Source organism: Lontra canadensis, unplaced genomic scaffold (genome assembly GCF_010015895.1).
Source record: "Lontra canadensis isolate GAN:19392208 unplaced genomic scaffold, GSC_riverotter_1.0 scaffold51, whole genome shotgun sequence".
Classification (NCBI taxonomy): Eukaryota; Metazoa; Chordata; class Mammalia; order Carnivora; family Mustelidae; genus Lontra; species Lontra canadensis.
The window spans coordinates 11,958,215-11,975,857 of NW_022631045.1; the positions used below are offsets into that span (position 1 = coordinate 11,958,215).

Consider the following 17,643-nt stretch of genomic DNA (forward strand, 5'->3'; position numbering starts at 1 on the left):
AACTGACTGAGCCACCCAGGTGCCCCTCTATAACACTTTTTGAAATGTTACATTTTAGAAATGGAGGACACATTAGTGGTTGTCAGGGATTAGTGGCTGAAAGAAATGGGGGGAGGGCAAGTGCCAGTGGATACAAAAGGAAAGCACCAGGGATCCTTGTGGTGTTGAACTATCTGGTATCCTGTTGTGGCGGATATTTGAACCTACCCGGTTGGTAAAATGGTACAGAAATTAATACACACACACACACACACACACACACACACATGCATACACACAAGTGGATCTAGGGAAATCTGAGTAAGATGAGTGGATTGCATCAACGTCTTGTTTATGACATTATACTATGTTATACTATAGGTTTGGAAAATGTTACTGTTGGGGAAAGCTAAGCAAAGTGTACATGGGTTCTCTCCGTATTTTATCTTACAACTACATGCAAATCAACAGTTACCTTCCCCCTCAAAAAAATTAATTAAAAAGCCAAGCAGGTAGAACAAGAGATATGGAAAAAAGAATGACAAGACTAATTGAATACCATTTTTTAATCAATTGCCAGGACTATTTTTTTTTAAAGATTATTTATATATTTGAGAGAGAGAGAGAGAACATGAGCAAGGGGGAGAAGCAGACCCCCTGATTAGCAAGGAAGCCCGATGAGGGACTCGATCCTATGACCTCAAGATCACGGTCTGAGCTGAAGGCAGATATTTAACTGACTGAGCCACTCAGCACCCCACCCCCCCCACCATGCCTTTTTTAAAATTTAGAATAGGCTGGGTCCTGGCCTCAGAGAGCTTATCTAGTTGGACAACACCAACTTCCAATTCAATAAAGACTGGAAAAAGATGACAGGAAGACTTCTAGGAGGATGCAGGCCTAGGGCAGGGCCTTGGCAGGCAGGCTGAGAGGTGGAAGGAAGGATAGGGATGGTAGCCCAGGGGTGCAGAGGGCAAGACATTATGCGGCCTGGTGGGTCCAGACTCTGCCCTGCCCACTACTGGAGCCAAAAGTGATGGCCCCTGCCCCTCCCCTTGGGCGCTCTCACAAGGGCAGAGGGCACCTGCACTTGTGTTCTCAGAAGACCTCGTGCTGGTTTCCACTCCTCCAGGCCTGTGCATGAGCTGCTCCTCTGTCCAGAGTACCCCGACTGGCTTTCTCCCCCTCACTCCCAAAGAATATAAATTTACAAAATATATTATAGTAAAACACGCATAAAATTTAATATTTTAACCATTTTAAGTGTACGAGTTAGCAGTGGTAAGTACTTTCACATCCTTAGGCAACTGTCACCATCACCCACCTTTGTAACTGAGCCCTTCCCAAACTGAAACTCTGAACCCATTAAACAAGAGCTCCTCATTCTCCTCCAACCTCCTGCCCCTGACACACTCCACTTTGTCTCCACGCACAGGACTGCTCTAGGTCCCTCCCGTAAGTGAAATCACAGGACCTGTGTCTTCATGACTGGTACATTTCTCTGCATCATGTCTGCCAGCTTCCTGGTGTGGTAGCCCGGGCCGGAATTTCATATCTTTTTAAGGCTGACTAATATTCTATTGTATGTGTCCATCACATTTTGTTCCTCTACTCATCTGTTGATTGGCTACAGTGAAGAGAACTGCTACGTGCAAGTATCAAAGTCCCTGGTTTCAATTTCTTTGGATATTTATGTAAAAGTGGGCTTGTTGGATCACAGGATAATTCTACGACATTTCTTCTGGTGGTATACCTGAACTATTTTAAATACTAAAAATATTATTAAAAGGATACATTACTAAAAGTTGTTGTTGTTTTTTTTTTAAGTGAAAAGGTATAAAGTGAAAGGTAAAACTCTTTTCCTCCTGATCCCCAATCTCGTTCTCCTGAGATACTACTGGTGAATTTCATGGCAGCCCTCGAGAAGCTTTTCATGGGGTCTCCTGGGTGACTCAGTCAGTTAAGCATCCGACTCTTGAGTTTGGCTCAGGTCATGATCTCAGGGTCATGGGACTGAGCCTCGTGTTGGGCTCTGCGCTCAGTGTTGAGTCGGCTTCAAATTCTCTCCCTCTCCCTCTGCCCCTCCCCCTGCTCGCTCTCTGTCTAAAATAAATCTTAAAAAAAAAAAAACTTTTAATGTATATGTTGTTATGGAGCCATAAATATTTAAAATATTTTCTTTCTGCTATTACATTTTCAACATAAACCCACGGGGTGATGAGGAAAATTTTACCATCTTTGTTTATTTAAATAAATTTTCAAGTTCTGTAGATCAGCAATTTTGGTTTAAAAACATACAGAAATTCCTATCAGAGGCTCTAATGATTGAAGGATTGGACTGCAGTTAATTGAGCTGCAAACAAAATCAACTTAAAAGCTACATTGTGTCATAGCAAATAAAAGTAACAACAGCAGGGTCATTTTTCATTCAAGGTGTTCTGGACATGTAATTTTAGTAACTGTGTTGGAGGCTTTTAGACAACTACCAGCCAAAGCTCAGATTAAAAACAAAAACAAAAACAAAAAGGCTGGGCTAGACAAGCTACTGTTCTCTATAGTTCAATGACCACTTCAGAGAAAATGCAAATCAATTTACTCATTTAAACCCTTGAAGGAAAATTTAGTGGGGGAAAAAAAGGCTTTCTAGAAATAAAAAGGAAAAAGAATCCCTTTTTTTTCTTTTTTGGTAATTTACGTTGGTATTTGTGAAGGCTAAATCTGTATTCAAATGTTTCTGCAAGCCTTTTGTTTTTTATCTTGTTTGAATGAAGAACCAGAGAAAACAGCACAACATTCATTATTATGAGTGGGAGAATAAAGTGGAATAGGACAGAACCACTACATAAATCCTGTCAAAATTTATTAGCATTTCTATTCAGACTCACAAAATCTCAGCCTAATCAGACTTGATTTTTCCATGTCATGGCAACAGCACCCATCATTGTTTCTGGAAGGATCAGCTGCTTCAGCCTCCTACAGCACCTCGATGACAAGGCGTTAGTGACTTCATAAATCTAGGCTGCCCAGCTGTCGTCCCCTTAATGACATGATGCCTCCTGTTTGTTGGAACCTGCCGCACAGATGGGCTGTCGCCTGGTATTCGGGGGACAGTGCTGGCCTCTTCAGAACTCCAGGGATTGAACAGGCACACAAGTTCTATTGTTCCTACATGATGGGAGCTTAGTGTTTGGTTTAGAACTTGAAAACATCTCTCCTGTTTTAAGAATATACCCTTCTCCGCCAAGACTGTTATTTTTCTGATTAAGGATTTGAAAGGAAACTTTCTAAAGCTCATCTTAGTTGGACAAGTGCTTTGTCACTTTATTACATGGGGGCAGGATGAAAATTGAAAGTTAATCCTGGTATGGAGTGCTGCGAGAAGGGTCATGAAAGGGCTAGACGAAGACAGAATCAACACTTACTGAACTCTGCTGGGTGCCAGGCACCACGCCAAGTGTCCTACATCCTGGCTATTCAAATGTGGTCCATGGACCCCAACGTAGGCATCACTCAGGAGCTTGTTAGAAACACAGAATTTCAGACCCAGATTTATAGAATCAAATCCGCATTGTAAAATTTCCTTGGGGATTTTCAAATTTGAGAAGCACTGCCCTAAAAGACAAAGTTTGACTTAATCCTCACAACAATGCTTTGAAGAAAATACGGTTTCCATACCTCATGGATAAGTGCTTTGGTCTGAATGTGCCGCACCCAAGCATGTGTTGAAATTCTATCTCCCAAAGATGATGATGTTAGGTGGGGCCTCTGGGAGGTGCTCAGCTCACGAGGGTGGAGCCCACCTGAATGGGATCGGTGACTCTCTCAGAAGCTCCAGGGAGATTTCCTAGCCTCTTCCACCAAGAGGACAGAGCAAGAAGTCACCACCTTCAGAGCAAGGAGAGAGCCCTCCCCTGACATGATGGCAGCCTGATCTTGGACTGCCAGCTTCCTGAACTCTGAGAAATACTTGTCTGCTGTTTAAGTCACCCAGGCTGTGGTATTTTGTCATAGCAACCCAAATATATTAAGACAATAAGCAAACAGAAACAAAAGGTTTCCTTCCTGCTTTCCTCCTTACAGAAAGCATTGTGGTAGGGAAAAGGTACTACTGTTCAGAATTTCACAGCTGGTAAACGGCAGAGCCAGCTTTCGAGAGTGCCTCTGTTAGACCCCAAAGCCTGTACTCTTTCTAACTCTCCTCCCTGACCCAGGCTTCTTGAATAATGGTCAGACCCTTCTGGAACAGTGCTGAGTACTCCCCACTGCACTTAAAAGGCAACTTGTGGCATGGGTGAAGGTGAGAGACAAGAACAGCAAAGCACCAGGAACCCACGTGCTGAGAAATGTTGGAAGACACTGACACTAGGGGGCGCTGTAGGGTAGGGTAGCCAGGGGACTACTTCCCTCTGGCTACAGAAAGCCACAGCTAGGACCAACCAAGAGAAATCGTAAGGAGGCTATTTCAGCTCACCCTAAGGAAGAATATTCTTGACACTAGAGCCATATCATTCTGGAAAGATGCTATTGGCTGAAAGTTTTCAAGCAAAGGGTGGATGACCTTCTGTCTGTCTGGGTTACTAGTATAATTCCTATTTCAAGGGGGAGACTGGACTCCTTGGCCCCTACTGCCCCTTCCTAGACAGAGGTGGCTTTCTCGCTTTCCACACACAGTACTGGGCATCCCTTTAGATGTGTCCATCATGATGCATGCCATGCCAAGTCTACCCCCAGTCCCCAGAGAGTGGACGGCTGTGGGAAACTGCAGTTTACACTGTGACAGCCACTGCTTTGACAACAGGTGATGATGCAGAGGACAAGGAGGGACAAGGAGGGATGACAGGACTCCAGAGCGGACAACTCACAGGCTGGCTGCTGGCTGACGAGGCAGCCTATCCCAAAAGCCACATTCAGAAAGGGACACACTGGGCCAAGGAAATTCTTGCTCTCTGTAACAGAAATGGACAAATAGGAGTGAATCCAAACTGATTCTGAAAACTAATTATGTAGGCGAGGTCGTGAGAGGCCAACAACTGGACATGATGAATAAAAAGTTACAAGGAAGCATGTCGGAATGGTTCGCTAGGGCTGCCGTAACACGGTACCACCAGCTGGGCGGCTTGGAGCCACGTCTGCTGTCTCACAGTTCCAGAACCTGGCTGTCCAGGATCGAGGTGTCAGCAGGGTTGGTTCCTTCTGAGGATTGTGAGGGAGAACCCGGCCCATAACTTCCTCCAGCTTTTGGTGGTTTGCAGAAGCATCACCCTGATCTCAGTCTTCTCTTCACGTGGAACCTGTTTGTGTCTCTGTGTCCTAATTTCCCCTTTTCAAAAGGACACCAGTCATCCCGGATGAAGGCCCACCCTCATGTCCTCATTAGGTCTATAAAGTCCCCTCAGAACTGCAGGGCCACATTCTGAGGTACTGAGGGTCAGGACTCCAGCATATTCCGTTGGGGGGAGGACACGATCCGACTGAACATACATGGATAGGAGGAGTAGGTGTTATGGGAGACACAGCAAGAATAAAGGGCAAGAAAGCCAGCAAGTTACAGAAAGAGAAGCAAACCTAGAGAGGAGCTAGGAGGCGGGTAATGTGAATCAGCACCAACCTCCAAGGGCCCAGCGACATCTCAGCTTCTGCGGGGTTTCCACGAGTTTCCACGTGTTGCCCTGTTCCTTGTTGCCACGTGTGCCTGCCCATCACTTGACCTATTTTGAGGAAACAAATGCAGAGGTTCTGGCCCCAGGGAGTTCACTAGCAGGTCTGACACTGAGCTACCACTGTCCCCAGGAACTTATATCCTAAAGACGTACCCTGCAATGTGCGCTGCCTTTGCCTTTCATCCCCCAAATTAACACGGTGCTCAAACAAAATAGCGACTTTTCAAAGAAGTACACCATGCAAGGAAAATCTCAAATAACACAAAAGCTCCTCTGACTCTTCTCCACAAAGTGGTTGCGACTTGGGGCCACCATTTTGAATGGGTAGAAACAGTTATCACCAGGGAAACTGGATAAAGCATTCATGGGATCTCTCTGTATTATCCCTCTGGGAGGAATGGAGAGTTATCTCCAGATTACAAGTTTAATTTAAAAATTGGGTGGGGATGCCTGGGTGGCTCAGTGGGTTAAAGCCTCTGCCTTCAGCTCAGGTCATTATCCCCGAGTCCTGGGATCCAGCCCCGCATTGGGCTCTCTGCTCAGCGGGGAGCCTGCTTCCTCCTCTCTCTCTGCCTGCCTCTCTGCCTACTTGTGATCTCTGTCAAATAAATAAATAAAATCTTAAAAAAAAAAAAGATTTAAAAATTGGGCAAACCCCAGTAGAAGATATATGCAAGGCAAAGAAACATAAGAGAAGATGTTCAATATCATCAGACATCATGGAAATGCCAACCAACCACAGTAGGTTTTGTTCATGTGCATCTACTGGAATGACTAAAATGATAAAAATACTAATATGAAGTGTAGTGCACCAAATGTGTCCCTTCAAATGTATCTGTTGAAGCCCTAACCCCCAATGTGATGGTATTTAGATGTGGGGCCTTTAGAGATAATTGAGTTTAGATGACATCACGAGGATAGAGCCCCGTGATGGGCCTGATGTCCTTATAAGAAGAGAGACCAAGGCTCGCTGTCAGCACCTGAGGACACAGCAAGCAGGCAGCCGTCTGCAAGCCGAGAAGAGGGGTCTCACCAGAACCCAACCCTACTGTCACCTTGATCTTGAACTGCCAAGCCTCTGAAACATGAGATATGACTGTTCTTTAAGCCACCAGTCTATGATATTTTTTGTAACAATAGCCAGAGTGACTGAGACACAAAGAGCTGGTGAGAACGTGAAGGAGCCAGAAGTGTAACATGTCACTGGTGGGAATGGAAATGGTAGAGCCACTGTGCAAAATGTTTGGCAGTTGTTACCGTGGGGCGCCTGGGTGGCTCAATTGCTTTAGTGTCTGCCTTTGGCTCAGGTCATGATCTTGGAGTCCCGGGATCGAGTCCCGCATCGGGCTCCCTGCTTGGTGGGGAGTCTGCTTCTCCCTCTGACCTCTCCCCATCATGTTCTCTCTCTCTCTCAAATAAATTAATAAAATCTTAAAAAAAAAAAAAAAGAATCCACTCTTGGGCATTTACCGCAGATAAATGAAAACATACACCCACACAAAGACTTGTAAGCAGATTCTCATAGCAGCATTATTATTTACAACAGTCAAAGACTAGAAACAACCCCAATGTTCATTAACTGATAGATAAGTAAATTGGGATGCATCCCTGTAGTGCGACACTATTCAGTAATTTATGCCAAATCAAAGACTACATATTCCGTGATTTCATGTATATGAAATTCCTGAAACAGTAAACCGCTATGACAAGAAAGCTGATCAGCATTTCCCGGTGCCAGAGGTCAGCGTGGGGGACATCTGCAAAGGGATGGGAGAAACCTCTGTCAAAAAGTGACGGAAATGTTCTATACTGTGATTGCGATGGTGGTCACACAACTCTACACTCGCCAAACTCATCAAGCTGTACTCCCCAGGGTGGATTTTACTGTCTGGAAATTATAACCCCATAAAGCTAGAATGGGGGAGAAAGGGAATTTAGAAAGTGGCTGGTTTCTATACATATATACGTCTCAATAGTTTCCATGTAGAGCAACAACCAGTTGAAGTACAAAGGAAAAATATCTCACGGTAGTAATAAAAATATTTAGGAGTCAATTTTAAGAGACCATAACTGAGGATTTAAATAGACTGAGATCCACTCAATTCTTTGAAGAGACTCAGGATTGTAAAGATATCACTTACTCTCAAGTTAAAGTAGGAGTTGAAGAAAATCCCAAAGCAAAACACCAACTTTTAGAATCTGGCAAAGGGAATCTAAAGTTCACATGGAAGGATTCATATTTACGTGTTTGAAAGTGAGTGGTAAGAAGTTTGCTTTGTCGGATATTAAAATGCACTATCAGGCTAAAATAATACAACACTGTATGGACAGAACTGAAACCGAAAGATTCTTAAAACAGAACCGAATATTTAAAATCTCCCAATTATCCATGCATATGAAAGATTTTAGTATATGATTAAAAATAGAATCTCAAATAAGTGGAGAAAGGATGGATTAGTCAACAAATGAGACACTTTCTCAGCCAAAAAGAAGAGGATGTGTAATAAAGTATGAATGAGATCATTTGTATTATCCTATGAACACCCCTGTCAGCTCAATAAGGAAGACAGGAAGAGCCGTATAGAAAAACAGGCTATCGGGGTGCCTGGGTGGCACAGTCGGTTAAGCACTCAGCTCTGGTTGTGATCTCGGGGTGGTGAGATGGAGCCCCGTGATGAGCCCCAAGTTGGGCTTTGCACTGAGCACAGTCTGCCTGAGCTTCTCCTTCTCTCTCTGCCCTTCCCACTGGTGTGTTTTCTCTCTCTCTCTCTCTCTCTCTCTCTCTTTCTCTCAAAATAAATAAATACATCTTTAAAAAAAAGAACAGGGTATTAGGGGGTGGATTCCAGGATCCAAGCCCCATATTCCTGTCCCAAAGCCTGGCAGAGAACAGCAAGCCTGCCCACCTTCTAGAAAGCATGGGGCTGGGTTAGTGAGGGTATCATGCGATCAGGATGGAGCAAAGATGACACAATCCTTTTTTTTTCTGGGAACCATGTAAGTTTCCTGGGTTCTCATGAGACTACAGAAGAAGGAAGACTCCTAAGAAGGGACTGAATTTCCCACTCCTAGACAGGACAGAAGCTTGCCAATTCCATTTATTTTGATTTTTTTTTTTCAGCTTGATTAAACTTGTCCAATAGAAGAAAAGATACCTGCTCCAGGACGTTTATTATAAAATTCTGGCTGTTTTTAGTGGCAAGGAACTTAGAAATAACCTGAAGTTGCATGTTTGGTTCAATCATCCATGCTATGGAATAATGTGCAACTATTAAAAGAAAGAATATCAGGGTGCCTGGCTGGCTCAGTACAGCACATGACTCTTGATCTCGGTCATGAGTTCAAGCCCCACAGTGGGAATAGAGATTAGTTTAAAAAAAAGAGAGAGAGAGAGAGAGAGAGAGAGAGAGGGAGAGAAAGTATATCTCAGCCTGGGTCCCCCAAAAAACATTCTACTGTGTTCCACCACTTTTATGGAGATGGCTCTCCCAGGGAGGCTGGAAGCAGGTGCGGGATGAGAAAGGAGACAGAGAAGGAGGACAAATCTGACCTAAGGCTATGTCACCGAGCTTAATAACTCAGTAACACCACTCAGCAACACGCTGGCCATCTCTACCTTGACTTTTTCCAGAGACTGCATATGCACTACTGCTTCTCTGGGAAGTCCATCTCAGGGGAGGGAGGAAGAACTTATCCTGGGGCTCCCAGATATCACTGCGGGAGGTCACCATGGCAGGTAGCTGGAAGCTGGGTGGGGCCCAAGGACCTCACACCTGGGCTGCATCCCAGAGGCATGGGGCAGGAGCGGGCAGCAGGCGCTGTCTGCTCAGGGCTGAAGGGAGTCAAGTCGGAGTTGGCTGCTGTAGCGGCGGCCGGACGGAGCCTCTTGTCAAGGGTCAGATGAGACCCAGAAGACCTAAGCCAGCGAGTAAGAGCTGTTTGATCTAGTAATGATGCCTGGCGCTGGCCCGGGGGTGTGAGAAAGCAGCTGATGGGAATATAAACGCTGACTATCTCTGTGGAGTCTTGATTTTTTTTTTTTAAGATTTTATTTTTATTTATTTGAAAGAGAGAGAGAGCGCAAATGAGCAAGAGACAGAGAGAAAACGAGTAGGGGAGGCAAGGGGAGGGGAAGGGAGGGGAGGGGCAGAGGGAGAAGCAGACTCCCCGCTGAGCAGGGTGTCCAATGCGGAGGCTCGATCCCGGGACTCCAGGATCATGACCTGAGCAGCAGGCAGAGGAGGCTTAACCCACTGAGCCACCCAGGCTCCCCTGAAAGACTGTTCTTGAGAATACAAACAATAATGATCTCTGGCTAGTTTTATCTTTTTCTTCCTTTTAGATCTGTAAATGTTATATGTTTGGCAGTGATCACAGGAATAGAAAATTTAAACCAATTTTGTTTTAAAACACTGACATAGGAAACACATTCTGACATTTTAGATATTTGAGCTATTTGAGGCTTAACATGTAAATGACTGATAACTACCACAAACTGAAATGACAGGATCACTCTTCCATTCATGGGGTATCAACAAATTCTCCAGAACAGCTCCTACAAACCAGGCACCACGCCAGGTACTGGGGATAGAGGAAGACAAAACAATTACAAATTGTGTGTAGTGTTACAAAGGACAAAACCAAACCAAACCAAACCAAAAACAAAAAAAACATGGTATTTCCCTAGGATATCTCTTCCATTTCAAAGGAAATAAATTTTAGTAGGATTAACACTTTTTAAAGTATTTAAATACTTCATTTTATGTTTTAGGATTGTAGGACAATTACAACAAAAACATTCAATTAAACGGTACATTAAAAGCCACTTTAAAATGTACTTAAGAATTTTAAAATATTAGTCATAAAAAGTATAAAAATGAATAAGAATCCAGATCAGGAGGCCAATAAGAATATATATATGTTGTTGTTATTATAGAATTGAATGTGGTTCTGAGCTTCCAAGCAGCCAAAAGGGAGAAATATTTACATTGTTCTTGCTGTCAGAAAGCAATAGATGAACCAATTTTGGGGGGAGAAACTAAGCTTCGCCCAGCATTTCCCTGCAAAAGCAATTCCTCATATGGATTACACTGACAGTGACATTAGTAACTGTCATTTTCCCTGTGAAACAACCGGAGAAAAACTCTCTGCTACTCTCTAAGCTCGGAGAGCACAGGGGCCATGTGTTTTGTCTGTGTCCAGCAGAGGCACTCAAATATTTGTGGAAATGAGGAACAACAGAACAGGATTTCACTCTGAGGTGTGGCTACCCAGACATCTATCCCTAACACATGTCTTGTTCAGGGTGTTAGAAAACAAACTGGATTTTGGTCTGCAGAAGCAGAATGGCTGTGTAGCCCATACCCTGAAAAGGCCAGCGGGCCATTATGGGTGCTATTCCTTGGACTTTCAATTTGGCATCATTTTCTAAGCTTGTATTAGGGTTCTCCAGAGAAAGAACCAATGGGATAGGGATACACACAGACAAAGACACAGACACAGACACACACACACACACACACACACATACACACACACAGGGCCCATCATAAGGAACTGGTTTATGTGATCATGAAGGTTGACAGTGAACTGCAGGGTGAGGGGGCACACTGGAGCCCGAGGAGAGCTGATGATGTAGTTTTGGTCTGAGTCTGGAGGCCTGAGAACCAGGAGAACTGATGTAGTTTTAGCCCAAAGGCTGCAGGTTTAAAACCCAGGAAAAGCCACTGTTTCAGCTTGAGTCTAAAAGAGGAAAAGGCCAATGTACCTACCAGTCTGAAGGGAGTGAGGCAGGAAGCATTCTAGCTTACTCTGCCCAAAGGTCAGCCTTTTTGTTCTGTTCAGACCTTCAACTGATTGGATGAGGCTCACCCACATTTAGGAGAGCCACCTCCCTTACTCACCACATTTAGGAGAGCCACCTCCCTTACTCCCTTACTACCAGTTTACATGTTATGTTATGTTATTTGTCTTAAAGGAGGTTCCACACCCAACATGGAGCTTGAACTCAATAACTGAAGAGTCGCATGCTCTACCACCTGAGCTGGCAAGGCACCCTTAATTGTCAATCTTATCCAAAACATCCTCACAGAACACCCAGAATAACATGTGGGCAAATAACTAGACAACCCTTGGCTCAGTCAAGTTGACACAGACAATTAACCATCACAAAGCTTTACCATTAATATATAGCGAAATCAACTGTGATTCACCAGGCCTACCAAATAGCACGAAGGCTATACATGCATTTACTGGAAAGGAGATCTATTTTACAGCAAAACCAACGAAGATGGCTATGCCAAAAAAGGAAAGGGAAAACAGGAGACAGTAACAGACTGAACTAAAAGGCAACTTGAGACCTAATGATAAAGCAAGTAGGAGGAGGAAGAAATTTTTAGAATCCCAAGAGTCGGAGGCTGAAGCTACTGTTGTGGAAAGTGGGAACAGATGGAGATGCTAAATGGAAAAGGGTAATGACCAAAATACATAAATTAATAGGGACTTGACCAGCCATTGGGACTCAGGACTTCTTAAAGGAAGACCCATGGGTGTTAAGGTAGGACGAATGTGGACTGCTGAAGCCCAAGTTTTCCATGACAACTGTCCTTCAGCCTGGAGGACAAGCCTAAGTCATGCTTTCAGTGAGGAAAGTGTGGGAGGAACTAGTCAATCAGAGGGGTTAGATCTGAGGACAGGGAGTAGATTCAGGCAGATTCAGCTCTGCTGCAGGTTAATTCACATGCCCAGGCACAGCACTAGACAGCAAGTGCTGTACAGCTGACTTCTCTGCCCCTTCACTTTTCCCTTGACCGAGCTCTTGCTCACAGATGCTCCCAGACCTTCCCATCTCAGACAGAACCCAATGTCCCTGCCTGCTCCTTCAATGTCTTTGAGCTACCCTCTTACACTCTTCTTCCTCCCATCATCAAATCTCTAGGTCTTTCATATGCTGCCTCTATTCTTTTTCTACCCGCCTTGCTAAGTTCTTAGCTTCTCAAACAATACTTTTACGAATGACTTTTTTTTTCTTTTGAGTAAACTTTACACCCAACATGGGGCTTGAACTCATGACCCTGAGATAAAAAGCTGCATGTTCCACCAACTGAGCCAGCTAGGCACTCTTACCAATGATGGCTTCTTTTTTTTTCTTTTTAAAGATTTTATTTATTTATTTGAGAGAGAGCAAGCGTGAGAATGAGCACAAGAACAGGGTGAGGGACAGAGGGAGAATCAGTCTCCCCGCTGAGCAAGGAGCCCGAGGTGGGGCTCAATCCCAAGACCCTGAGATCATGACCTGAGCAGAAGGCAGCCCTATTAACAATTTCTTGATTGACTTCTTAATCACTGGACCCAGAGGCTCCGGCTCAGCCCTCACCTTTTTAAATGTTTAAATGGTGCTGAAGCAATTGACAGTGATGTTGTCATTCCTTCCCTTGGGTCCCAGGACCCAGCACTATCCCGGTTCTTGGTCCAGCCCACTGTCTCTCCTTCCTGGCTCTTCCTCTTCCTGGCTGTTCAACCATACACATTTTAAGACATTTTTCAAGATTCTGTTCTCAATCCTCAGCATTTTCACCTTTCTGTTCTCTGTTGCTCAGAAAATGCTCACTCCCAGAGCTTCCTGCTGTCTCCTCCAAAGCAGTAAAAACGTCCAACTCCCTCCACTCTGCCCTGACTCTGTCTCTCCAGCTCATCTTACAGTTTGAACTGCCTTCTGGCCATTTCTCCTCAACTATACACCAGAACCCCAGATTCACAGTTCTAAAATCTGGTCTTCCTGTCTTCACGAAGATTGTCTACAGGATCCCCATCTTCTCCACCCCCGACGTACAGGTTTGACTTACAACGTTCTCCCCTGGAAGGTCTGTTGGATTTAACTTTTTTCCCCATTTTAACTTCCAATTCCAACTTAGCTCAGTCCTCTTTCATCTCACTCCTCAAATACTGCACTTGACTTTAGCTGATCTTTTTGTCCCTTCACTATCCTTTCCAACCCACCATCCACGACGCTGGCAGAGAATTCTCTGTGTACGCCTTGTATTCCTGCACTGTCTGAGGTCTCTGAGCACAGGCATTTACAACAGATTTAAGAATCTTTATATAAGGAGACACTCCAAGGTAGTAAACCTAAAGAGATCTCTCCTTCCTAAGGTGTTCCAGGGTAGTAAAGATTAAAGACCTGCCTTTCCTTCCCAGAGATTTGTTTACATTCTTGACTAAAGATAAGGACTCTCTCCCGAGAAGTAGGAGCAGGTCACCAGCAACTCCAGGTAAGATGGGAGCCTGAGCTTGCTGTTCCTTGCCCCGAAACGCCCCCATTGCCTGTGCAGGCATGAGCAGGCCCTTGTGTGCTGCTGGCGGCACTTGGGGAAATCAACCAGGCTAACTTGTTAATTTGTAAGAAGGATAAAATCTCAGACCCTTCACAATTTCTGACTTAATACAACACTACCAAATCATTTTTGAAAGATCTGCTTTGGCCATGCTACTTCCTTGCCTGAGATCTTTCTTCAACGGCTTCCTATTACAGGATGAAATTCAAAGTCCTACTTGTCGTTCAAGTAACTTTCTAGCCTGTCCTCCCACTTCTTCCCTAGGTAGATCCTGTGCTCTAGTTAATCAGGTGATGTTTCCCAAAACACAGACATCCATATCCTGCCTCCCTGCTCTGGCCATGCCTAGAAAGCTCTATTTAGATTGCAGAGAAGGGGGGGAAATCCATGAAGCACCCACCCAAAGAACGTCCATGGCCACCTGTGAGGAAGTGTGAGCCAAACCACTGATTTCTCCATGTATGTTGCCTTAACTCCTTGAGGTGCCCTGGTGGGAAATCAGCCTGTCCTTCACCCTGGCCATAACCAACCAAGCTTTGGCCCCGGGCTGCAGCCCCAGGAACCACATTCTGGTTGGATGCCAGGGAGCTGAAATGCCTTTGGGAATGCTTGGATGGAAACCCTGTCCAACGGGGGGCTCTAGAGGCCTTTGATGGTGGCCAACACATCCCAATGTCTCCTCCCTTTTGAGAACTTTAAAGGACTAAGAAGAGGCAGCTCAGGTTCTAGTGTGAACAAGTGAGTCGTAGTTCCAGTTCTCTGGGAGGCTTTCTTTCCCAATCTTTGCCTATGCCACATTTTACCGGTATTCTTGCAGTAAACTCCCAGCCAAAGGTACTGTGCGCACACATTTTTCTTGCCGGTTTTAACCTTCATTCAAGTGCCCTCCTCACCAATCTTTATGATATGTGTACAAAGACGCTGGCTGAAGCATGGTGTGTAAACAGCAAAATAAAAACATACCTATTAATACAAGCTAGCTAAGTTATCATATTTCATCATCAATTATAAGATATATACCAATTTCACAGATATAAAATATCATTGTTCTAATATGTGAAAAAAATGTGCCGTTTAGAATTAAAAAATGAAAGGTATGGCGCATTCATATGGTGGGCTCTTCTGCAGCTGGAAGAGGTAAAATAGGGCTGTGGGAGGGACACTGCCTTCAGAACAGGGGGTGGGAGGAGACAGGAGCAATGACCCCACGTGTGGGCTTAAACCTCAAGGTGCCACAAATGGAGATATGTGTGATGTTACCTATAACAGCCTGTGCTTGAAAAGCAGACTTAATTTTCTTAAACTAGGTGGGCATATGGGTATATGTTTTTGTATCATGATACATTTCTGTATGTCTAAAATATACTACATTTTCTTTAAGAGGGCCAGCCACCCTGTTCTACTACCCCTGTTCTTTGGGAGACCATGTGTCCAAGGACACCTTAAAAAATCAACTCTGTAAATGAAGGAGCTGAAGGACTGTTCACTCTCTCTTATTTCCACATGTAAACTTTCAGGAAAGAAAGAATTTCACATTTCAGCAACATCTGGTATGTGCACATATCCAACCCATCAACATTTAGAGACCTAAATGTTTATTAAAACCTTTTTGTTTTCTCCTTCTTTCTCCATACTCCAGACTTCAGCTTTTGATCTAACCACAGGTCTGCCTAGATCGAAGCAAGGTCAAATTTGCAAAACAGCTATTTTGGCTTAGTTGTTAAAAAACAAAACAACAACAACAAAAAAAAAAAACAGAAAAAAACACAAAACCTTTAGGGGTTCAGTCAGTTAAGCGACTTCCTCTGCCTCAGGTCATGATCTCAGGGTCCTGCGGTTGAGCCCCACATCACTGGGGCTTTCCGCTCAGCGGGAAGCCTGCTTCTCCCTCTCCCTCTGCTGCTCCCCCTGCTTGTGCTCTCTTTCTGTCAAATAAATAAAATCTTAAAAAAAGAAAGAAAGAAAGAAAGAAACCCTTTAAAAAACGTGTGTGCATGGAGGAGGGAGGCATTTCAACAGAATTTCCTTAAATACTAACCTCCTGGTTATTTATAAAATGGGTTGAATTTTTAGGGACATGGTTCCCCAAACCCGGCATGTTACAAAGAGCGTAAGCTTTGGAGCCAGACTCTACTGACTGAGAACCATGCCAGCTGTGTGGGCCTGTAAAGTCACCTAACTTTGCACAGCGTGTTCTCTCCTCGGTAAAACAGGGACCATAAGTAGATTACAGGGTGTTGTAAAGATCGGAAATAGTGAACACCGCGCTGTGCCTGGCAGTCATTACCCAAACATGGTGATTACTCTCAGGGCACGCGGGATGTTTCGTTTTGGTACCGGCCCTAGCACTTTGCGCAGTGCGCCTCCTCATCCCTCTCTGCTCGCTCTCGGGCACTCAAAAACGCTCACGATCTCAGTTTCCGTGCAACATTTACGTGCAGGTCACGTAAGCCAAGGCCTTTGGGTTGCTTACAATCAAACTAACATAACACGGTACAGAAATAACCATTTTCATAGGGTTTTTTGGTTTTTAACCCGGCAGAGGAGCTGGTACCCCAGGAAGGCACGCGCTCTTTCCACACGAGGGGCCCGAGAGGGGCAGCCCCGCGGCTTCCAAGCACCTCCCGGTCTCCGCAGACCGACGGTCCGCTGCAGGGCGCGAGGCGGCCCACCCGTCCGGGTCCTTTTCCGGGAGCACCCGCGACCAGGGAGGTTCGGGTCCCAAGAGCGGCTGCGCCCGCACTTACCAGGACGAAATGCACCAGGGCGTCGTAGCAGAGCCAGGCGAGCACCCCGCGGTCCGCCGGCCCCCGGCCGCGGCCTAGGCGCAGGCCCAGCGCGCAACCCGAGAGCAGCAGCGCGGCGCACATCAGCAGCGAGCGACCCGCCGCGGTCCCCGGCTCCCAGCCCGCGCCCATGCTGCCAGCGGCCGGCGGAGCCTGGGAACCGGAGTCCGCCGAGGAAGCGCCAGGACGGGGCGGGGCCGCTCCGCGCTGGCGAGCGGGGGAGGCGCTTCCTTTCCCGCCTCCTTTCCAGGCCGGCGCTTGGAGCCTGGAGGTTTTCAGGGGAGTCGGGATGTTGCTCACGAAACCGCCTAACTGCCTGGAGCAGACCTGCTCCCCGACTAAGCCCAAAAGACTGGCAGTAGCCACACCTTCTGATGGGCTCTTTCAGCAAGGTTCAAAGCAACAAAGCGAAGTCCAAATGGTAGAAAATTTTCCAATAGACCGGGAAGAATTTTAGGAACAAAAGGTCCTAATGAGGCCCTTGCGAGTCTTGCAGGAGAGGTGAGGGCCGAAGGCATTTTCAGGCACCAGCAGGCTTTTTAAAACCCTGGTGGCTTACTCTGACCCTACCTCTTTCTTTACGTTTTTTTTTAAAGATTTTTTTTTTTTTTTTAATTTGACAGAAATCACAAGTAGGCAGACAGGCAGGCAGAGAGAGAAGGGGAAGCAGGCTCTCTGCTTAGCAGATAGCGCAATGTGGGGCTCGATCCCAGGACACTGGGATCATGACCTGAGCCAAAGGCTGAGGTTTAACCCACTGAGCCACCCAGGTGCCCCTCTGAGCTCATTTCTTAAAAGTCCACAGAAACAGCAAAAGGATGGGGGAGAGGAGCATTAAGTTATATTGGCTGGACACTGGATTCTTTTAACTGTCTATCCAAGTCA

The 17,643-nt window shown here is 45.4% G+C and overlaps 1 protein-coding gene across 1 annotated transcript in view; it reads right to left on the reverse strand.

Moving 5' to 3' along the window:
• The window catches only part of EBPL (EBP like), a 31,486-nt gene extending 14,573 nt beyond the window's left edge, over positions 1-16,913 (reverse strand). Inside the window, exon 1 of the mRNA XM_032874096.1 lies at positions 16,720-16,913. Within this exon, the coding sequence (XP_032729987.1) occupies positions 16,720-16,890 (171 nt within the window). The 5' untranslated portion in view covers positions 16,891-16,913. The remainder of the gene's footprint in view (positions 1-16,719) is intronic.
• Between the last annotated feature and the right edge of the window lie 730 nt (positions 16,914-17,643).